A 21550-nucleotide genomic window follows, 5' to 3' on the forward strand; every position below is an offset into this window, starting at 1 on the left:
TTATTTTAACCTTATTTATGCATTTATTTATTTATTTTTAGTACAATTTACACATTTATTGGCTATTGGCCACCCTGTTCTCTAAGATTTCGTCATCAGCCATAAAAAAAAAATACAGTTGCCAAAAAAAATCTATATAATAAATAAATCAAAATTGGTTGACCACTTTTCTTTATATAACAGTAACTCTTTAAGAAGGTGTTCTGATTGTGTATTCCTCTGAAAACCGTTAGGATCAGATGAGGGCGGGTTTCACGTCTCACATACTGCAGTCATCTCCACCTTACACTCCACCTTGCGATGGGGCTCAAGAATTGCATCTGGGCTCCCCGGACAAGCAGCGCGGTCTGAAACCCAACGAGGGAGAGCGGGACTCGGCCGATAAGGCTGCGGTGTATGATATTGTGGGGTCGCCGACAAAAGACCCCACTAAGCTGATCCTGAGGCAGTCACGGGCCAGGCCAGCAGAGGTGGAGCTTGGGGTAATGTACCCTGGTTCGGACCCAGAAGGAGAACTTGTAGAGGCTCTTGCTGCAATAGAAAGGATGGAAAGTGAAGCGGCCATGGAAACGGAGCGTGGTGCTAAAGAGGTTCAGGATAAAGGTATGATGCAGGATGTCAGTAAATACATGGTCTCCAAAACTGATTGGTGCACTGATATAGAAACTTATATATAGCATAGATACATGATACATACAGATAATTACTTTTATGTTATGGAGTATAGTTATTGATATATCAATCATCCCTAAAATCCCCTTTCCAAGACGTATACAGGCTGAACACAGTTTAAACAGTTTAGCTATACACTCGTTCAAAGTCGCTTACGCTCAACAAGGCTGCATTTTTTGTTAATAAATACAGTAAAAACAGCAATATATTGAAGCATTAACATTTTAAGAAAAAACTTTTGTTAAAAATGTGATTTATTCCTGTGATGGCAAGCTTAATTTTAAGTATCATTACTCCAGTTTTCAGTGTCACATGATACTTCAGAAATAATTCTAATATGCGGATTTGCTGCTCAAGAAACAATTCTTATTATTAGCCATGTTGGAACCAGTTGCGCGGTTTAATATTTTGTGGAAACCATGGCAATTGTTCTTCAGGATTTTTATCAGTTGAAAGTTCATAAGAACAGCATTCATTTGAAATAATATTTTTGGTAACGGTAGTTACAAAAACGTTTTTGCTTTCACTTTTAGTCAACTTAATGCATTCCTGCTGAATAAAAGTTTTAATTTCTTAAAAAAAAACAACTTTTGAATGGTAGTGTAACTGCAAAAATATTTGAATCATATTTCAGTGCATAATCAAAAGAAAGAAAGAAGAAATTGTGCTTTTTTTCAAAAAGAAAATGAAGCCTGTTATGCCTTTATGACTCATGTTTTGACATTATTTTCATAAATAAGAACCCTCCCTCAATTTTCATAATAAAAATTATGAATTTGATCTCTTTCTCATTGTAGATAAACCTTTGAAGAAGCGCAAACAGGACTCTCACCCTCAGGAGCCTGGCGCAGCTGGCACAGCCGGTTCAGGATCTGGGGCTCCAGGTGGAGGAGGAGGGGCTAACGCAGGGCACAGGCTCGCCCCTCAGGAGGCCAGCGCCGCAGGCACCAGCGCCAGCCGCCCAGGCCTGCAAGTGAGCTTGGAGCAAGCGGGCAGAGCGGAGGACGCCTGCATGGGCATGCCCATCCCAGCCAGCGAGGCTCAGCGCTGGCCTCAAGAGCCGCAGGAGGGCGTCACCCCGAAGGCCCTCAAACACAAGCATGACCACGCTCCAGAACACCAGCATCAGCCTGATACCCCGCGACAGAAGCACAGACCAGAGGTTCGGCATGGTGATGCTGGCACACAGCGTGCAGCTCAGTCGGGGAGTAAACCAGTAGAGCTTCCTCCGTACATGCTGGGTGAAAACACCAGTTCGGGAGTGCTTAAAAACTTCACCATTCCCAAAATCAGGAAAGATCTCGGAGGAGGAGATATTCCAGAAGGCTGGAAGCAGCCATGTGTGCGGCTGGAGAGACTGGAACCTGAGATGGACATGAAGAAGACTGTCAAGCCTGTGGTCGTTCTGCAGAAACTCTCCATCGATGAAGTGCAGAGGCTTATGAGGGAGAGAGACTCGCGCGGCTCCAAGTCTGGCAAGAACAGGCTCTCCTCTGGGAGATCTGGGAAAGGTAGGGGAACTCCTTTTATCTTTGCTCTTTCCAGTTAGAATGAAGGTTTCTACTCTGAGTACATCATGATGGGTTTTGCTTTCGAATTGAACAAACAACCAGGCAAGAAGATGTATTACTTGGCTGCTTGTAAAAGAGTAGTTATGCTAAATGGTTCTTGGGTTTTCCAGCTGGTAAGAGCTGAACGGTTACCACTATTTTATTTTTTTTAATGCTTTGAAATGGCTCATTTAAGATGATGTCGCTCATAAGTTTTGAAATTGTGTCTCATTTATGACAGCAGATTTGTTGTTTGATGGGTTAGAATTATAGAATACGAAAAGGAAGAACAGTAATAATAGTACTGTTAAATAAATGGTTGTATTTATTTCGCTCTTATAAAAATAATATTAAATAATTAGTAAACAACAGCAGGTGTTTTTTTTTTTTTTTTTACATTTGTTGGTATGATTGTCATAATCAGTGTTATTTTAGTTTTATTTTAATATTATTACAATATTCATATTCTGAAAAAGCTTCATTTTATAATTCTGCTTTTCATTTGAATTTTATTTTGTTCTGTTTTTTAGTAAGTTTGTGCTTTTGTGTTTTTTTATTCTTTTTTTATTAGCTTTTGGAGTTTTGTAAATATTTCTATGTAGCTTTGTTTTTTATTTCAGTTAGCTATTTTAGTCCTTTAACTTGTTTTATTTCAGTTAGATGCCAAGGCATCATTTCTATTTTTTTGTGTAAGTTTTAAGTTTTTCATCCAGTATTTGAATTTTATTTCTGATTTTTCAAATAATGTAAGTGAATTTTTATTTTATTTTTAATTTTTTAGTTTGTTAACAATAACAACAATGGTCACTGTCACAATATAATGCCAGACCAATTTTCCACAGTAAAACCTAACATGCTTTTGAACATACTCAATTATTCAACATTTCTCTGTTAAGATTTTTTTTTATTTATTCCTAAAAAAAACAGTGTTTGTTTTCAGGTGTCTGACAGCAGTATCAGTTAAGTACATTTTGAATGATTAAAAGAATGCAAGAGTAGTTAAATATAAATTTGGGTTTAATATCAGCCCTCTACGAACACCTTGGCAAATGAATCGCCATTGGCTAGTAAATTTTTTTTTGTTTACTCGCCAGACTGATAAATATATATATAAATATATATATATATGTTAGTTTATACCCAAATTAAATTGGGTATAAACTAACAAAAATACTGATTAGATAATAATGATACGAATTCTACTAATAAGAACAATATAAAACGCACCAAGGATTAATGAGCTACTGGATTCATGAATATTAATCAGGTTGTGTGCGTTTGCTCGAACTGATTTGCTGAAATCAAAACAGGGACGATAATAGGTGAGCGCCAGCCAATGAGATTGCCGTTTGCCGAAAGCGGTAGTTCTTAAAAGCGGAAGAATTCCAAAGGAACGCCGTTATTTTGACAGCAAAATATAACAGAATATCGTTTACATGTAGCGCTCATAGGTAGCGCATCAATTCTCTCTCTCCCTCTCTCTCTGCGTGTGTGTGAAACAAAGCGACGTCGAGTCGTGCGCCTTCACACTAAAGTTTACAGTACGTTAAACACAGGTGCGTTGCACATCCATTCAGATGAACTGAAAAACAGCACAGATCGCTTGACGGAGAGTGAAACTCTGAAGCGCTCAGTCAGTGTTCTGTGAGTGAAAATATATCTGTGCTAAACTTATACTTAGCCTCCAACTCACACACTGGCGAATAAAATCTGAGAATTGATTAGCCAGTGGCTAATATTAGACATCATTTAGTTGCCCAGAGTAAGATTTAGTCGCATATGCGAGTGATTTACTCGCAATGTAGAGGGTTGAATATTAAATGTAAAAAAATACGATTTTATTACCTAACAAACAATACAAGCTAAATTAAAAACGGAAAATATTCCCACATGCATATGACTTTTGTCATCTACAACAAAATTATGGCCCTTTGGAAAAACTAGCCTAAATGTAATTCACCATTTTTTTAGTATTAAAGCCATCAAGATTCGCAGACCAACTTAACAAAAACAGTCTTTCTTCATAGATATGATTTTTGACATCGCTGTTTGACTGTGTGTTGAACTATTAAATTATGAAATGTTTGCATGTTGCCATTACTCAAATTGGGTTCTTATTTGGGTTTTGGGTAATAACTTCTACTTGTATTCCAAAGTATCGGTACCTTTGACATCCCTAGTGGTCAAATTATTTAAGCTTTTGAAGATCATTGCGAGATGTTGTTGGTTAATCTCAATTACAGTTGATAATATAAAGGAAAGGAATTCAAAACCTGTGTGTGCTGTAAGCAGTGCAAGTTGAATGTAAGTCTCTGTGCACAGGTGGAATAGACCCGTCAGTGCTGAAGGATCTTCCTCCTGAGCTGCTGGCAGAGATAGAGTCCACCATGCCTCTGTGTGAGCGGGTGAAGATGAACAAACGCAAACGCAGCACTGTCAATGAGAGGCCTAAATATGCGGAGGACAGCTCAGAGGATGAGAAATACTGTGAGTAGCACCACTGTAATGACTACGGTTTTTCATTATGAATCTCAACCTAACTGGACATTGTCTTAGTTCACAAGGTGCATCCTGGGATGCTTTTTAAACAGTACTGAGTTCATGTGCATGCTGGACACTTATTGACTGATTTCCCTTAACTATCTACTACAACACATCCATTTAAAAGAAAAAAAATCAACCAAACTGCAGCCCCCATGCACTGAAAAAAATGGTGTAGGATTTACTTTGAAACAAGTTTCACTCGTAAATTGCTAGTTAATTTCACAAGTGATTACAAAGAATCTGCAAGTAACATTGAATTAAATGTGAAATTTTGAAGCAGAACATGTTCTTATGAAACATATTTCAACAGTCCTTGTTTTATTTACAACTGTCTATACATACATGGGCTCTGTTTTCTGTCCCAGCATCTCGTAAACGTCAGAAGAAGGATCGTGATAGAACGTGGGAGTTTGAGGAGCGCGATCGGAGGAGTTCAGGAGAGCATCGAAGAGGAAGCTACGACGCACGTAGAGGCTCAGGCAGCCGATATGACGAATCTGACCAAGATTCACCTCCTCCCAGCCTTAGTGACGGTTAGCTACAAACTATTCAGTGTCCATGAAATGGATTATTTACTCAAAAATGAAAAATTCAGTCATTTACTCACCCTCATGTCATTGCAAACCTATAAGACTTTTTGTTCCTCCATTGAAAATTTTAAAGATTCAAAAGGGTCTGTAAATTATGTAATGATGACATAATTTTCATTTCTGGGTGAACTATCCCTATGAGCATTTAATTATGAAGTCAAAGTTCTGTATTTGAGATTTTTCTGAAATGTGCTTAAACAGTTTATGAGTGGTTGAGCAAGAGCTTTTTATTATTTCAGTTGCAAGACGTTTGAAGACGAAGGAGAAACAGAAGAAGAGGAAAGCGTATGAGCCCAAGTTAACACCTGAAGGTAAACCCTTTCAACTTCCTCATTGCACCCAATTTTCCCCGTCAGAATGATGCTCATTAAAGGGGTCATATGATGCTATTTTAAAGATCATTATTTTGTGTATTTGGTGTAACAGAATATGTTGACATGCTTTAATGTTAAAAAAACACATTATTTTTCAAATACTGTACATTATTGTAGTTCCTCTATGCCCCGCCTCTCTCAAACATGTCGTTTTCTACAAAGCCCCTCCTTCCGACAAGCACAGTCTGCTCTGATTGGCCAGCTGACCCAGTGCATTGTGATTGGCTGAACACCACAAGCACGCGTTGGAAATGTAACGCCCCTTTCCATAATCAGCTTTCAGCTTTCAACATAAATGTAAAGGCAGTACATAATGTCCTGAGTTTTACCATCAGTTCAAGCCCGAAAGGGGAACAGAGTCGCATTACAGACACAGTGATGATGCTCGTATGTATTTGCAGTACACAAGCCGCGATTAAGAAAGCTGACTCCACTGTGATGTGACCCTGTCTGTCTCTCACGCGCGCACACACACACACGACGCGATACTCTACACGGCGCAAAACTCTGCATTTGAACAGTCAATAGCAAATACTTAAGCTATTAAGAAAACATACTTACAGTAGCTGATTCAGAATAAGCACCAGATTGTCATAGCAAAGTCGGAATTTACCCTTTTTTTTTTTTAAATAGCCTTTGCGCAGACAGCATTGTAGGCTACTGGGTTCACAAAACTGTCATCCATCAAATGCGTTGCACAAATTCGAACATCTGGGTTGTGCTGTTCTGTTGTAAATAAATCTTAACCAGTGATTCCTCATTGCATCTACTTTCGGAAGGCCAAATAAAGTGCTTTTGCTTTCGCACAGAAACACACAGCGTCTCCCTGACATGGCTGCAACAACACTACTGTGGTTCCTGAAACCACGCCGCCTTTCTTTGCATGAACATTTGGGAGGCATTGCGCAAATATTTCCACATCGTGACGTAGAGATGTGGGGGCGTGTTTGAATGAGGCGTTTTAGTCCGGTCTGGAGATAGAATAAATCCTTTTGTGGAAGACTTTGAGCTTTGTAACTCTGCAGATTTTATACATGCACATATAGCTACATAACACACTAAAGAATAGGAAAAATAGAAATCGCATCATATGACCCCTTTAAATCTTTGTACTTGTACATTTTTTTCCCAGAAATGATGGACTCTTCCACTTTTAAGAGGTTCTCATTGAGTATTGACAACATCTTGGAGAATCTTGAGGATATGGACTTTAATGCTCAGGGTAGGACAATTTCTCTCTCTCTCTCTCTCTCTCTCTCTCTCTCTCTCTCTCTCTCTCTCTCTCTCTCTCTCAATCTCTCTCTCTCTCAATCTCAATCTCAATAGATTTTACCACCCTGTATCATATTTGCACAGTGAAACCCAAAACTCAAATGTCAGGCTTTCTCACAAAATAAAACCATTTGTGAGGTGAATATGATTCTGAAGACATTATTATATGCGTAATCCTGATTTCCACTTTTTCCACTCTCTTGCAGATTGTAATTAAATTATACAATTTGAATACTTCTTTTTGTCATTAAAACTTTTGACATTTGACTGAATGTTATTTTGATAAGAGCTGATACATATTTATAATTTGAAAAATCTTCATTCTTATTTTGTGGTGAAAAAAAAAACCTATGTAATGGAAAGTTTGTATTGTTATTTTTGAACTCAGCATCACCAAATAATGTAATAGTAGGCCTTTTTTGCAAATTAGAATTCTTTTAAGATGCAGGTCTGTGTTACAAACTAAACTCTTCGGTCTGATGTGTTTGTGTGTTCTCAGATGACGATGAGATCCCTCAGGAGCTGTTGTTGGGGAAACAGCAGCTAAGTGAATTGGGTAGTGAATCTGCTAAGATAAAAGCCATGGGCATCACCTGCAGGGTAAGAGATACATCACTGTATACTGCCCCTTTTATGTGGTTGTTTAAAAACCCAGTGAAATCCTACTGTAAGTATGGTGGGTGTAGGCTAGTCCATATCCATATCTAAAAGCAAAGGCCATCTGTATGATAGTGCACTCATAAATTTTTAAAAGTTTAGGTGCACTTAAGTTGCATTATATACACTATTATTCAAAAGTTTGGGGTCTGGAATTTAAAAAAAAAAAGTTTTTGAAAGAAGTCTCTTATGCTCACCAAGGCTGCATTCATTTGATTAAAAATACAGTTAGAACAAAAATATTGTGGACATATTAGTTACAAATTAAAATAACTGTTTTTAACTAATTTTAAAATGTAATTTATTCCTGTGATGCAAAGCTGAATTTTCAGCATCATTACTCCAGTCTCATGTGTCACAAGATCCTTCTGAAATAATTTCTAATATCAGGGTTTCTGGGACCTTAAAAAGTCTTAAATTTAGTTATATCAAATTTAAGGCCATAAAAAGTCTTAAATGATACACAAAAGTCTTAAAGATTTCAGAAGGTCTTAAAGGGTTAGTTCACCCAAAAAAAAAATCGGCTTGTGTTTTACTCACCCTCGAAGCATCCTAGGTGTAGTGAATCCTTCTGTAGTTAATCCATGCGTTTTTGTAAGAAAAATATCCATATTTCAAACGTAATAAACACTTTTCTCTCACTTCCGTTATCTTTCGTATGCGGAAGGCGTTCCGACAGAAGGCGTATGACGTATGCGCAGCGCGCGCGCCTCTTGAGATATGCTAGTCTCATGAGTTTGTTTATAGGAGCAAAGGAAGCAAAGTCTCCTTACTTTAGCAAAGGAAAACCAGTCTCCTCTTGGCTTATATCGAAATCCTCTGACATTTTTCTTTGCAAATCTTCGGTTTGTACTTCTAATTCGTGACCGGCGTTTTGCTTTGTTCTTTCTCTGCATTTGTCACTAATCACGCAACCCCGACGTGCTACGTCATCCGCCAACACGGCTTCTGCGAATGACAGTTGGCGGAAGTGATATAAAAGTGTTTATTACGTTTGAAATATGGATATTTTTCTTACAAAAATGCATGGATTCACGACAGAAGGCCTTTATTCACCCCCATGAGCCGTGTGAAGCACGTTTTATTATGAATGCGCGCGCTTTATTTGACGACTTGTGGACTGTTCAGCTGCTATACCCGCGGACTGCAATGATAGAGCTTGGAATAGCCAGGACAATTTTTAATATAACTCCGACTGGATTCGTCTGAAAGAAGAAAGTCATATACACCTAGGATGCTTAGGGGGTGAGTAAAATGCAAGCCAATTTTCATTTTTGGGTGAACTAACAGTTGATGTGCTTTGGATACCTCCCCTCCCCAAGACACCCTGAAAAGTTGGGGACGGAAAGAATTGTGATATGGCTTAGTTTGACGATTAGACTTCAAAAAGCTATAATTTATTCAATTCAAAGGCTCATATTTATTCAGTTGTAAATTGAATAAATATGAGCATTGCACATTTCAAAGTCAGGTGCTGCTGGAAACCGCTATATTTCTGCCGTTCCAAAAGTGCCACCTATTGGCAGAGAATGAATTAGCATTTTCAATAAGCCCTTCTGTTGTTTTTGAAAATAGAGCCATATTTTTACGCAGCAAACACACAGTTTTAAAAGTGAACTGGTGGATCGACAAGAAGCTAATGTTAGTGCATTATAAAATTCTGAACCAGGGGTCGGCAACCTACGGCACGCGTGATAATCGCTGGCATGCAAGCAGTAGGGAAAACTGCATACTGACGTACATTTTGAGGTAATAACTTCTCATAGTCACACAGCCTGTTAGGAGCTATAAATACTATTAAAGTGTGAGAATTAACTTGCGCTAGTCTATGGATGCGCGCGCGACCGCTGCACATACTAGGCGCTTCAGATCAAAGCCTCTGTCAAAACTATTACTATTCACAGAAGCAGAGCGCGAAGCGTCAGTTTAACGTTAAAGAGAGCGAGGTAAGATGAAGCTGCAAATCATTTAATATTAGTCAGCTTTTAAATATACGTTTTATGATAGAAATGTTAATTGACTGACAGCTATATCCAGTGATGCAATCTACTCAAATTATTTTTCTCAAATATGGCCATTTTGAGAGAGAGAGAGATGTGTAAATTGTCTGCGTCTGTCTCTCTCTACAAACAATAAAGCTAAGTTTAGTTACTTAAAAAACATTGCTTTTTGCACAGTGCGATCTCAGATCTCTGTGCGCGCGAGTGGTGTGTGTGGGAGCGCATCAATTAAAGCAGCGCATTAATATAGAGCGGTGATTAAACTTAACAGTTTTAATGCATTGGCCTTGTCACACACACACACACATACAGTGGTGTTCAGTAGGGTCACACTGTATATCTGTTATTCAAGAAGCTTTTGAAAAGTTTAAAAAACAATTTATGAAAAAATCTTCAGAAAAACCATTTGCATGAAAATCAAATAGGCCTATTGTTTTTTTTATTGTATCATTTAAAGGGGTCCTATTATGCTCTTTTGCAAAGTCTTGATTTTGTTTTGGGGGTGTACTAGAACAGGCTCTCATACTAGGTTGTTCGAAAAACACATTATTTTTCACATATTTTACATTATTACAACACCTCTCTCCTCAGTCTGGAATGAAAGGCCCGAATAGTTCCTGTATCAAATGAAGGCCCGCCTTCTGAAATATGAAATGTGCTGTGATTGGTTAGCTGGGCCGGTGTGTGTTGTGATTGGCAGCACTCCGCGCCTGGTAGGGAAATGTCATGCCCCTTACCATAGCCGCCTGCGAGCGTCAGTGTAAATATTGCGTCAAAATCAAATAAATTTGAGCGTGAGCTAGCGTGTCTCCGACATAGTGATAACACTCTCTGCCAAAAAGGGGGTGGGGGGGATTGGCACAGTGGTTAACCAGAAAAATTTAAAATGGCACGTCATGCTGAAAAGGTTGCCAACCCCTGTTCTAAACAATTAAGTTGCCATAGATATTGCCCAGCCCCACTTAAATGGTATTAATTTTATTTGTGCAGGTCTTAAAAAGGTCTTGGAAGTCTTAAATTTGATTTAAGAAATCCTCAAGAAACATTTCTTATTAGTATCATTGTTGAAAACATTTGCTGCTTAATATTTTGGTTGAAGCTTTGATATTTTTTTTAGGATTCTTTGATGAACGGTTCAAAAGTACAGCATTTATTTAAAATAGAAATCTTTTGTAATATTATAACTGTCTTGTATAGAGTACATTTATATAGTGCACAGAAATCTCAGAGAGTGAGAAAATCTCAGAGAGTTTTCTGTAACATGTCCACTCTAGCTATATACCTCATATTCTGTTGTTGTTTTCTCTAATGCCCAGATTCCTTCTGATAAACTGGTGAAACTGTTGAATATTCTGGAGAAGAACATTCTGGATGGAGCCAGTCTTTCTACACTCATGAACCTTGTAAACATCACTTTGTTCCTTAATCATGTTGGTTTTTTCGAGTGATATTTTCACACTTCAAATGATGCCTTTACTTGTAGTTCACTGCTTTTCCTCAGTCGTCTTTCTCTGCTCTTCATCAGGATAATGAGGGAGAGGACGAGGAGCGTCTCTGGCGGGATCTCATCATGGAGCGTGTAACCAAATCAGCGGATGCGTGTCTGACAGCACTGAACGTCATGACATCATCACACATGCCCAAAGCCGTGTACATTGAGGACGTGATAGAGAGAGTTCTGCAGTACACTAAGTTCCACCTGCAAAACACTCTTTACCCGCAGTATGATCCGGTCTACAGAATTGACCCTAAAGGAGGTGAGACACTTCGCTTCTGCTGAAGGGCATGCAAAATCAAGAAATATTCACAAACGGTTTACTCTAAAACTATTAACTGTATTTAATACCTAAATTAATTGTTTGACAAATGAAAAAAGATGTACCCTCCAAGTAAAAATAAATAAATGAATAAATATTAGTACTATTCTCTTACATCTTAATGAAAATGACAAATAAAATGTAGTAAATATTATATATGTATTATTTTTGATGATGATAATATTATATAGGGGTGCTCCGATTGATCGGTTACTGATCACTATAGGCCGATAATCGCTTTAGGATGTTTGATCGGCGGTCTCTAAAAAGGCAGAACTAAAAAAAACGATCTCAAGCTGATGACGCTGATGCGCAAAATATGATTGTGGTTTTGCGCAGCTTGTCAGTGGCTCTGTGTAGTAAATGCTGCTCCATGTGAAAGCTCGCACGTGATGGAGATTTACCACTGATTACAGAACCGGCTTTACTGACTAGATGCGCGTTAAATATCGCATGCGATTTATCGTGCAGCCCTAAACCGCAGGATTGCTTGTAATAAAGATTTCAATGCAAAAGGAAAGGCAGTAGAGCTGACTATTTCTGTCAATGGTAAGTTTGTGATAATGTAAGAAAAGTAGTTTAAATGTTTTGCCACTTGCTTGAGCAACTTAATATATAAATCTAGAAGTAAATGCAAAAGTAAAAAGCATTGAATGATGTGTTGCTTATATTTATTGCGTTTAAACATGTCTGTGAAAGACTGTATTGCTGTACTGCGTAAAAAAAGAATCACAATGCTGAAAAAGCATTTTCAGTGACAATGTTTGGATTTGAAATCAAAATAATGGATAAATGTTGTGTTTGTGGTAAACAGCCATGGATCAGTAGCCGACGACTCTGTGAAAGCACAGTCCGTGCTGCTTCCCCTCACAAGAGACACCTAAAAGGGAATTCCCCCCATTTTCAAAAATGAAATTTAGGCCCTGAATTAATGTCTAAAAATCATGATTGGAGTATCAGAGGGCTTTAAAAAGATCGGTATCGGTACTAAAATTACATTTTATAAATGAACTAAATTTAATAATAATTAGAATAGATTTTTTTTGGACAAATTTTACATTGGTATTTACTGCCAGCTTACTGCCATTGTTTTAAATTACTAGTACATTAAATAACATTATATGTCAACTGTTTGTAAATGTAAATGAACTGCTTCCTAACATTTTCTTGTGGTTTGAACCATGTGTGGTTTCAGGTTCCTTGCTGAGCTCCAAAGCAAAGCGAGCCAAGTGCTCCACCGCCAAGCAGAGAGTCATCATCATGCTCTATAACAAAGTGTGTGACGTCGTCAGCAACATCTCAGAGCTTCTGGAAATTCAGCTGTTGACTGATACAACAATATTGCAGGTAGGAACTGATGGGTGCAGTGTATTTGTGTATACTCTTTAGTTTATTTGCATTTATTGCATGTTGTATCGCTCTGTGTTGTTGTTCTTCTGCAGGTCTCTTCGATGGGCATCACTCCGTTCTTTGTGGAGAATGTCAGTGAGCTGCAGCTGTGCGCCATAAAGCTGGTGACGGCGGTATGTTTTCATAAATGAGCACATATATAGATGAGCTCCATCATAAATATAATGAAATTATTTTTTAAAATTAAATTATAACAAAACTATTTAGCCATTTTTTCCTTAAATACTCATTTTGGTTTAATGTTAGGAATGTTTTTTTTTTTTTCTTTTATTTCTTGATTTTAAAATTATGATTTTGGTCCTTTAATACACATTTTGACTTAAAATCAGGATTGTCTCTTTTTTTGTTTTCTTGTTTTGTGACCACAGAAGTTGTTGTGGAAATCAGAAGACTATTTTTATGTTATGATTTAAACTATATCTAAGAACATGTCACTGATGGAGGCTTTTTGCTTCTCCCTTTGTCTCAGGTCTTCTCTCGTTACGAGAAGCATAGACAGTTAATTCTAGAGGAGATTTTTACCTCTTTGGCCAGACTGCCCACCAGCAAACGCAGCCTCAGGAACTTCAGGTGCTGTTATGACTGCCTATATTGAGCTGACAGTTCTGCCTAAACTGATCTGTGATAACAACAAGCATTTCCTGCATGTCAATTCTGTGTTTAGGTTGAACAGTAGTGATGCTGAGGGGGAGCCCATATACATTCAGATGGTTAGTGCTCTGGTGCTGCAGCTAATTCAGTGCGTGGTCCATCTGCCCTCTGAGAAAGACTCTGAAGATGATCATAAGAAGGTACTAGTTACTCATCCACCACTCTCACATTTGTACTATTGCTGCAAAGTCTGGTGTAGATTACAGGATACATTAACAATATGATTTAATCCATTTCTAGGTTGACGACGATGTGTTCATCACCAACTCGTATGAAACAGCTAGACGGACGGCTCAGAACTTCCTCTCTGTCTTCCTCAAGAAGTCAGAACATCCCTCCTGTTTGCAAATTTTTTTTCTTCATGAAGTATGTGTGTGTGCAGTATTCAGTGTATGTTTCTGTATTGTTATTACTTAGGTGTGGCAGTAAACAGGCTGAGGAAGACTACAGGCCGCTGTTTGAGAATTTTGTGCAGGATCTGCTGTCTACGGTCAACAAACCCGAGTGGCCCGCTTCAGAATTACTGCTGAGCCTGCTGGGCAGATTACTGGTAGGAACAAGCCATAGCCAATCACATTATCTGCAACAGAGCCTAAACTTCCCTGACCGTGCTAACCATGAAAAAATGCATATTTATGAACCCACAGGTGTTTATGATGGTGCTTCAGACGATTTGTGCTAAAAAAAAAAAATCAAATAAATAAAGTATCAACATTTATTTAATTATAACATTAACAAATATAAATTCTATAATTATAAATATAATGTATATATTTTTATTTCACAATTTATATATAATTTAAACATGATTTATACATTTAATGTATATGATTTATTTCTGTTGCTGTTTTTATTTTTTATACATTTTTATAAAATGATGTATGTGTGTATGGATAGATTGTAAAACTAAAAGCTACCCATATTTTACTTGAAAATACAGAGTCCTTGTTGCTTATTACTTGTACTTACTATAGTAATAAGAGTAATTTATTTATAATGTGAGCAACTCTAAACCAGGTTTATAGCATTGTAAAAAGATCAATAATAAAAACCCAGTTTGGATAATGAAAGAAAATACAATAACAGTGATTTCAGTGAAACCCATACAGAGGTTCTTTCTTCTTCAGTGACCCTTGACCTTCATGCTCTGTCCCTAGGTGCACCAATTCAGTAACAAGCAGACAGAGATGGCACTGAGAGTGGCATCACTGGATTATCTAGGTACCGTAGCAGCCAGATTGAGGAAAGATTCTGTCACCAGCAGGATGGACCAGAAAGCCATTGACTGCATCATCAGAGAGGTATGCGAACATGTATCTACATTACACATGCTGGTGCATGTGGACTACATCTCATAAACACTCAATTTTCAATGTGTGTTTTTTATTTAATGGTTTTTCTATGTGTCTTTAGAGCTCAGAGGGAGACGAGACTCAGCGGTTGCAGAAAGCCTTATTGGGTTATATGGATGAGAATGCAGAAACAGACCCTGCCCTCACAGTGAGTCCATCTCAGATGCTCTTCATGTCCTGTGGCCTTTATGTAGATTCCTGTCTTCCTTTGAGTTTTTCCATGGTCAAGTGTCAACATGTGTAGTGTGAGGTTTCCTGCGGTTAATTTAACACCCGTAAATAACACTGAATTTGTTTCTCATGATCTTAAAAACCTTTTACACTTAAGGTTTCTTCTTAAATGCTTAAAATTATAAGGAAAGTTGGTAGAGAGAATCTGTAAGATTATATATAGGTACTCTAAATTTAAGAGAATTTTGATTGTTTCATATTTTAATTTGTGTTATTTTATAGTGACATTTAACTTCTAAAATAATATCCCATTAAATGTAGAGAATACTGACTGATACAGTATGTATGTAATTTAATAATGATTAATAATAATAAAATGATTCTATAAATATTAATATTATTTATAATGGTAAAAATAATAAAAATAGACATGCACAAAATGATCATTTTAATGATAGCAGATATCAGTAATTGTTGTTGTAATTTATTATTATAATTATTAATGATGACGATTAATAATAATAGTAATAATAATAATTATTATTATTATGTTATAATTATTATATAATAGTCATGCACAAAATTAGCATTTTACTGATTGCAGATATCATTAATTTGCCCTTTTTCTACCCTTAATCCGTCATGATAAATTCGTCAATCTGATTTTGTATTGTAGTTTGCGCGCAAATTTTACATCGCTCAGTGGTTCAGAGACTGCACTACGGAGACTGAGAAGGCCATGAGGAATCAGAATCAAAAGGAGGATGACTTGGAGGGCACGCAGCATGCCAAAGAGCTCCAGGCCACCGGAGACATCATGCAGCGTGCAGAAACTCGCAAGAAATTCCTCCACACCGTCATTAAATCAACTCCCAATCAATTTACTACTCTCAGGTATTATCACACACACATCACTGCTTTAATGATGTAACATCCTCGGCCTCAGTCAAGACTGTATTACAATGGTTATAAATTGCCAAATAAATCTTTTGACAGGATGAATTCAGACACTGTGGACTATGAGGACTCCTGCCTTATTGTACGCTACTTGGCCTCCACCAGGCCGTTCTCTCAGAGCTTTGACATCTACCTGACACAGGTGAGAAGATGGGTCTAAAATGTAGACAAAATCAGTTTCCACCTGGTATTAATGTACCTTACAAATGCATCTTTTTTGTATTTTCTTTTAGAACTTCCCTGACCGTGCTAACCATGAAAAATTGCATATTTATGAACCCACAGGTGTTTATGATGGTGCTTCAGACGATTTGTGCTAAAAAAAAAAAATCTAATAAATAAAGTATCAACATTTATTTAATTATAACATTAACAAATATAAATTCTATAATTATAAATATAATGTATATATTTTTATTTCACAATTTATATATAATTTAAACATGATTTATACATTTAATGTATATGATTTATTTCTGTTGCTGTTTTTATTTTTTATACATTTTTATAAAATGATGTATGTGTGTATGGATAGATTGTAAAACTAAAAGCTACCCATATTTTACTTGAAAATACAGAGTCCTTGTTGCTTATTACTTGTACTTACTATAGTAATAAGAGTAATTTATTTATAATGTGAGCAACTCTAAACCAGGTTTATAGCATTGTAAAAAGATCAATAATAAAAACCCAGTTTGGATAATGAAAGAAAATACAATAACAGTGATTTCAGTGAAACCCATACAGAGGTTCTTTCTTCTTCAGTGACCCTTGACCTTCATGCTCTGTCCCTAGGTGCACCAATTCAGTAACAAGCAGACAGAGATGGCACTGAGAGTGGCATCACTGGATTATCTAGGTACCGTAGCAGCCAGATTGAGGAAAGATTCTGTCACCAGCAGGATGGACCAGAAAGCCATTGACTGCATCATCAGAGAGGTATGCGAACATGTATCTACATTACACATGCTGGTGCATGTGGACTACATCTCATAAACACTCAATTTTCAATGTGTGTTTTTTATTTAATGGTTTTTCTATGTGTCTTTAGAGCTCAGAGGGAGACGAGACTCAGCGGTTGCAGAAAGCCTTATTGGGTTATATGGATGAGAATGCAGAAACAGACCCTGCCCTCACAGTGAGTCCATCTCAGATGCTCTTCATGTCCTGTGGCCTTTATGTAGATTCCTGTCTTCCTTTGAGTTTTTCCATGGTCAAGTGTCAACATGTGTAGTGTGAGGTTTCCTGCGGTTAATTTAACACCCGTAAATAACACTGAATTTGTTTCTCATGATCTTAAAAACCTTTTACACTTAAGGTTTCTTCTTAAATGCTTAAAATTATAAGGAAAGTTGGTAGAGAGAATCTGTAAGATTATATATAGGTACTCTAAATTTAAGAGAATTTTGATTGTTTCATATTTTAATTTGTGTTATTTTATAGTGACATTTAACTTCTAAAATAATATCCCATTAAATGTAGAGAATACTGACTGATACAGTATGTATGTAATTTAATAATGATTAATAATAATAAAATGATTCTATAAATATTAATATTATTTATAATGGTAAAAATAATAAAAATAGACATGCACAAAATGATCATTTTAATGATAGCAGATATCAGTAATTGTTGTTGTAATTTATTATTATAATTATTAATGATGACGATTAATAATAATAGTAATAATAATAATTATTATTATTATGTTATAATTATTATATAATAGTCATGCACAAAATTAGCATTTTACTGATTGCAGATATCATTAATTTGCCCTTTTTCTACCCTTAATCCGTCATGATAAATTCGTCAATCTGATTTTGTATTGTAGTTTGCACGCAAATTTTACATCGCTCAGTGGTTCAGAGACTGCACTACGGAGACTGAGAAGGCCATGAGGAATCAGAATCAAAAGGAGGATGACTTGGAGGGCACGCAGCATGCCAAAGAGCTCCAGGCCACCGGAGACATCATGCAGCGTGCAGAAACTCGCAAGAAATTCCTCCACACCGTCATTAAATCAACTCCCAATCAATTTACTACTCTCAGGTATTATCACACACACATCACTGCTTTAATGATGTAACATCCTCGGCCTCAGTCAAGACTGTATTACAAGGGTTATAAATTGCCAAATAAATCTTTTGACAGGATGAATTCAGACACTGTGGACTATGAGGACTCCTGCCTTATTGTACGCTACTTGGCCTCCACCAGGCCCTTCTCTCAGAGCTTTGACATCTACCTGACACAGGTGAGAAGATGGGTCTAAAATGTAGACAAAATCAGTTTCCACCTGGTATTAATGTACCTAACAAATGCATCTTTTTTGTATTTTCTTTTAGATTCTGAGAGTTTTAGGGGAGAGCGCCATAGCTGTCAGGACCAAAGCCATGAAGTGTCTGTCTGAGGTGGTGGCTGTTGACCCCAGTATACTGGCCAGGGTAAGAAATGCAGCTTAATTAAAACTGGCAGCACAACACTATAGGTAATTCTGTGGGGGTTGACCGTTGATGTCTTTTAATTGGTATGTTTGTCTGTTATGTAGTCTGATATGCAGCGTGGTGTTCACGGCCGGTTGATGGATAACTCCACCAGTGTAAGGGAAGCGGCGGTCGAGCTGCTGGGACGGTTTGTGTTGAGTCGACCTCAGCTGACCGAGCAGTACTATGACATGCTCATCGAGAGGATACTGGTATGACAGCACTTCAGATCACTGTCTGACAGTTTAGTAGCAAAATGTAAAGCTTTAATCATTGTTTATATGTACATTTACACACTACCATTCAAAAGTTTGGGGTCGAGTTTTTTTGTTTGTTTTTTGTTTAAAATGTTCTTTTTAAAAAATCCTGAAAAAATGGTTTCAGCAAATCAGCATATTACATTGATTTTTGAAGGGTCATGTGACACTGAAGACTGGAGTAATGATGCTGAAAATTCAGCTTTGACATCACAGGAATAAATTACATTTGAAAATGTATTGCAATAAAACATGCTTATAATTAGAAATAATATTTCACAGTATTGCTGTTTTTTCGATCAGATAAATGTGAGCATGAGACACTTTTTTTTTTTCTTTTCTTTTTTTTGTATTATGCATGCAACTTTTTTTGACCTCATAATAATTTGTAAATATAGGTAATGAACTTGAAAAGACAAAAATATAAATAAAAATTGTGGAAGTTAACGGTGACCCTTTTAAAGGCCTAAGATATACACTTTCCCTTTAGACAGTGATGTGAATTTTGGCCTGAAGTCTTGATGTTAAAAACAAACATCAGCTATTTTGAATACTGTGCATGTAATAGGTGAGAAGTTTAAATTGTTTTTCTGTGCTTTCACTCCAGGACACCGGTATCAGTGTGAGGAAGAGGGTGATCAAGATTCTGAGAGACATCTGTTTAGAGCAGCCCTACTTCAGTAAGGTCACGGAGATGTGTGTGAAGATGATCCGCAGGGTCAATGACGAGGAGGGCATCAAGGTGCAACCACGTTCTTTCCTTTGTTTTGCATGATAAATGCAATGCTGAACTTCTGTTGTGATGGGTTTTTCCATTTAGTGACAAAAGTGTGAGCTAACGGTTTTTCCCTCCCTGCAGAAACTGGTGAATGAAACATTCCAAAAGCTGTGGTTTACGCCCACAGCCAGCCACGACAAAGAGACAATGAATAGGAAGATTCTCAACATCACTGATGTGGTCAGTCCAGCTGTTTATATTGTATATTTTTTTTTGTGTGTGTGTGTATATATATATATATATATATATATATATATATTGTTTTGTCTGACCGATTCCGATTCAGCATTTGTTTTATTTGGCTCTAAATCAGAATGTGTCTACATTATCAGTGTTAGAACCACCGCAAGCTGTTTGTGGTTGTAGCTGGGTAACACTAGAGAAGACATGTTTTTATACCTTTTGGTTTTACTACCAGAACATAAGACCTTCCAGTGGCGCTTGCATTTCTCTGCAACAGATGCATTACAAGATATGCAAATGTAAGCTGCTCCCTGAAGGCAATTTCTGAATATGAACTGGGTCAGAGGTCACAGATTCTACCTGACCTAAAAAGCCACGGCATCCAACTAAGCAGCTCTATGACCAGAGGCATATTAAAATCCGAATAAATCAACTCATCATCTTACAGTGTAGGCGTCACCTTCCATTGTCAATTGTGCTCATTCCTTAATCTGGCAACCCACGTGAGCATAGAGTCTGAGGAGGAGGGACGGGAGAAACAACTCTCTCCAGTATTTTGAATTTGGACTGCAGTACCCATTTTAACCACTAGCCGCCAATATTACATACTGTACCTTTAAAGGCAGAGTGAGGGATTTCTGGTAGCCAATGTTGATATTTGAAATCACCAAAACAAACATGCCTCTACCCCAAAAGGGTCTCGCCTCTATTCTGATAGCTCCGCCCCACATATACGTACGCAACCCAGGCAACAATTAGTTCTGTGAAACAAAGCAAAACCAATGTTACACCGTGTCTACGGACGTGAGTGGCACAGACACAAATTTCAAATGGTTTTCAAAGGTCGTTTGATCGCGTCCAGTGTAGGCAGACTTTAGCTGTTGTAGACACTGTTACTCACCTATTGAGAAGAAACAAAGCAACCTCGGCGTCCGATCGCAGGCCTCCGCTCCTTGAGTTCTCTCCAGCGCTGGAAAGCTGATCCGATATTTACACGGGTCCTACTTCTTGCCTTATCGTTCCGCAGACGTTTTCCTCTTTTGTTTTTATCCTCCATCTCCATCTTTCTGTGCTCGGCTCGGCTAATGTCCGTCCCGTGCACTGAACGCGCTCTCCTCCACTTCACGAGTAGACACGCCCCTTGTAGCTGATTGGCTACAAGTTTGTTTTGCGATTCGGCCCGAATCAGTTTTTAAAGTGTTTTTGAAAAATCACTTACTCTGCCTTTAATAAAGCAACTTTCACACAAATCGTTAAAATCAGACTGACTCATGTCCATACCTAAAGATCTAGTGTGAAAATGGCTTTTCTTTAAAACAGTGCATCATCCCCAAGCTGAACTTATTCTTTTCTGTACTGCAGGTTGCTGCCTGTAAGGACACTGGCTATGACTGGTTTGAGCAGCTCCTGCAGAATGTAAGTGTTTTTTAAGTCAAATCCATTTCCCTCTTCTGGTCTCTAGTTTGGAGGACTGTAGAACTGCAATTCACAGTGTTTTGTTTTTAATAGCTATTAAAGTCAGAGCAGGACTCGTCCTATAAGCCAGCCAGGAAGGCCTGTGTTCAGTTGGTGGACAATCTTGTGGAGTACATCCTCAAATACGAGGAGGCACTTGCAGGTACGCACATTCTACTAGACTTGGGAAATCTGATTTGTTTTAGCATATCAGTTGATTAATCCTGTAAAGCCTGATATATGAAATAATAGTCACAAACAAATACAATTTTATTGAAATGGATCAGCTTATTATAAAAATATAAAATATAAAAAGTTTGCATATCTTTTTTTTTTTTTTTTTTTTTTTTTGTAAAGATTTATTTTATGTT

The 21550-nt window shown here is 37.4% G+C and overlaps 1 protein-coding gene across 1 annotated transcript in view; it reads left to right on the top strand.

The window, feature by feature from the left end:
• Nucleotides 1–21550, top strand: part of LOC107571026 (nipped-B-like protein A) — a 50919-nt gene that overhangs the window by 16642 nt on the left and 12727 nt on the right. The window contains exons 8-32 of the mRNA XM_016257311.1: nt 234–603; nt 1470–2183; nt 4545–4709; nt 5132–5299; nt 5596–5667; nt 6863–6952; nt 7502–7602; nt 10976–11062; nt 11185–11416; nt 12672–12823; nt 12919–12999; nt 13356–13456; nt 13551–13677; nt 13778–13860; nt 13955–14087; nt 14695–14838; nt 14951–15037; nt 15737–15954; nt 16057–16159; nt 18369–18467; nt 18572–18718; nt 19371–19505; nt 19623–19721; nt 21087–21140; nt 21234–21342. Of these exons, the coding sequence (XP_016112797.1) occupies nt 234–603; nt 1470–2183; nt 4545–4709; nt 5132–5299; nt 5596–5667; nt 6863–6952; nt 7502–7602; nt 10976–11062; nt 11185–11416; nt 12672–12823; nt 12919–12999; nt 13356–13456; nt 13551–13677; nt 13778–13860; nt 13955–14087; nt 14695–14838; nt 14951–15037; nt 15737–15954; nt 16057–16159; nt 18369–18467; nt 18572–18718; nt 19371–19505; nt 19623–19721; nt 21087–21140; nt 21234–21342 (3871 nt within the window). The remainder of the gene's footprint in view (nt 1–233; nt 604–1469; nt 2184–4544; nt 4710–5131; nt 5300–5595; nt 5668–6862; nt 6953–7501; nt 7603–10975; nt 11063–11184; nt 11417–12671; nt 12824–12918; nt 13000–13355; nt 13457–13550; nt 13678–13777; nt 13861–13954; nt 14088–14694; nt 14839–14950; nt 15038–15736; nt 15955–16056; nt 16160–18368; nt 18468–18571; nt 18719–19370; nt 19506–19622; nt 19722–21086; nt 21141–21233; nt 21343–21550) is intronic.

The sequence above is a fragment of the Sinocyclocheilus grahami genome, unplaced genomic scaffold (genome assembly GCF_001515645.1).
Source record: "Sinocyclocheilus grahami isolate Dianchi unplaced genomic scaffold, SAMN03320097.WGS_v1.1 scaffold1540.1, whole genome shotgun sequence".
NCBI lineage: Eukaryota > Metazoa > Chordata > Actinopteri > Cypriniformes > Cyprinidae > Sinocyclocheilus > Sinocyclocheilus grahami.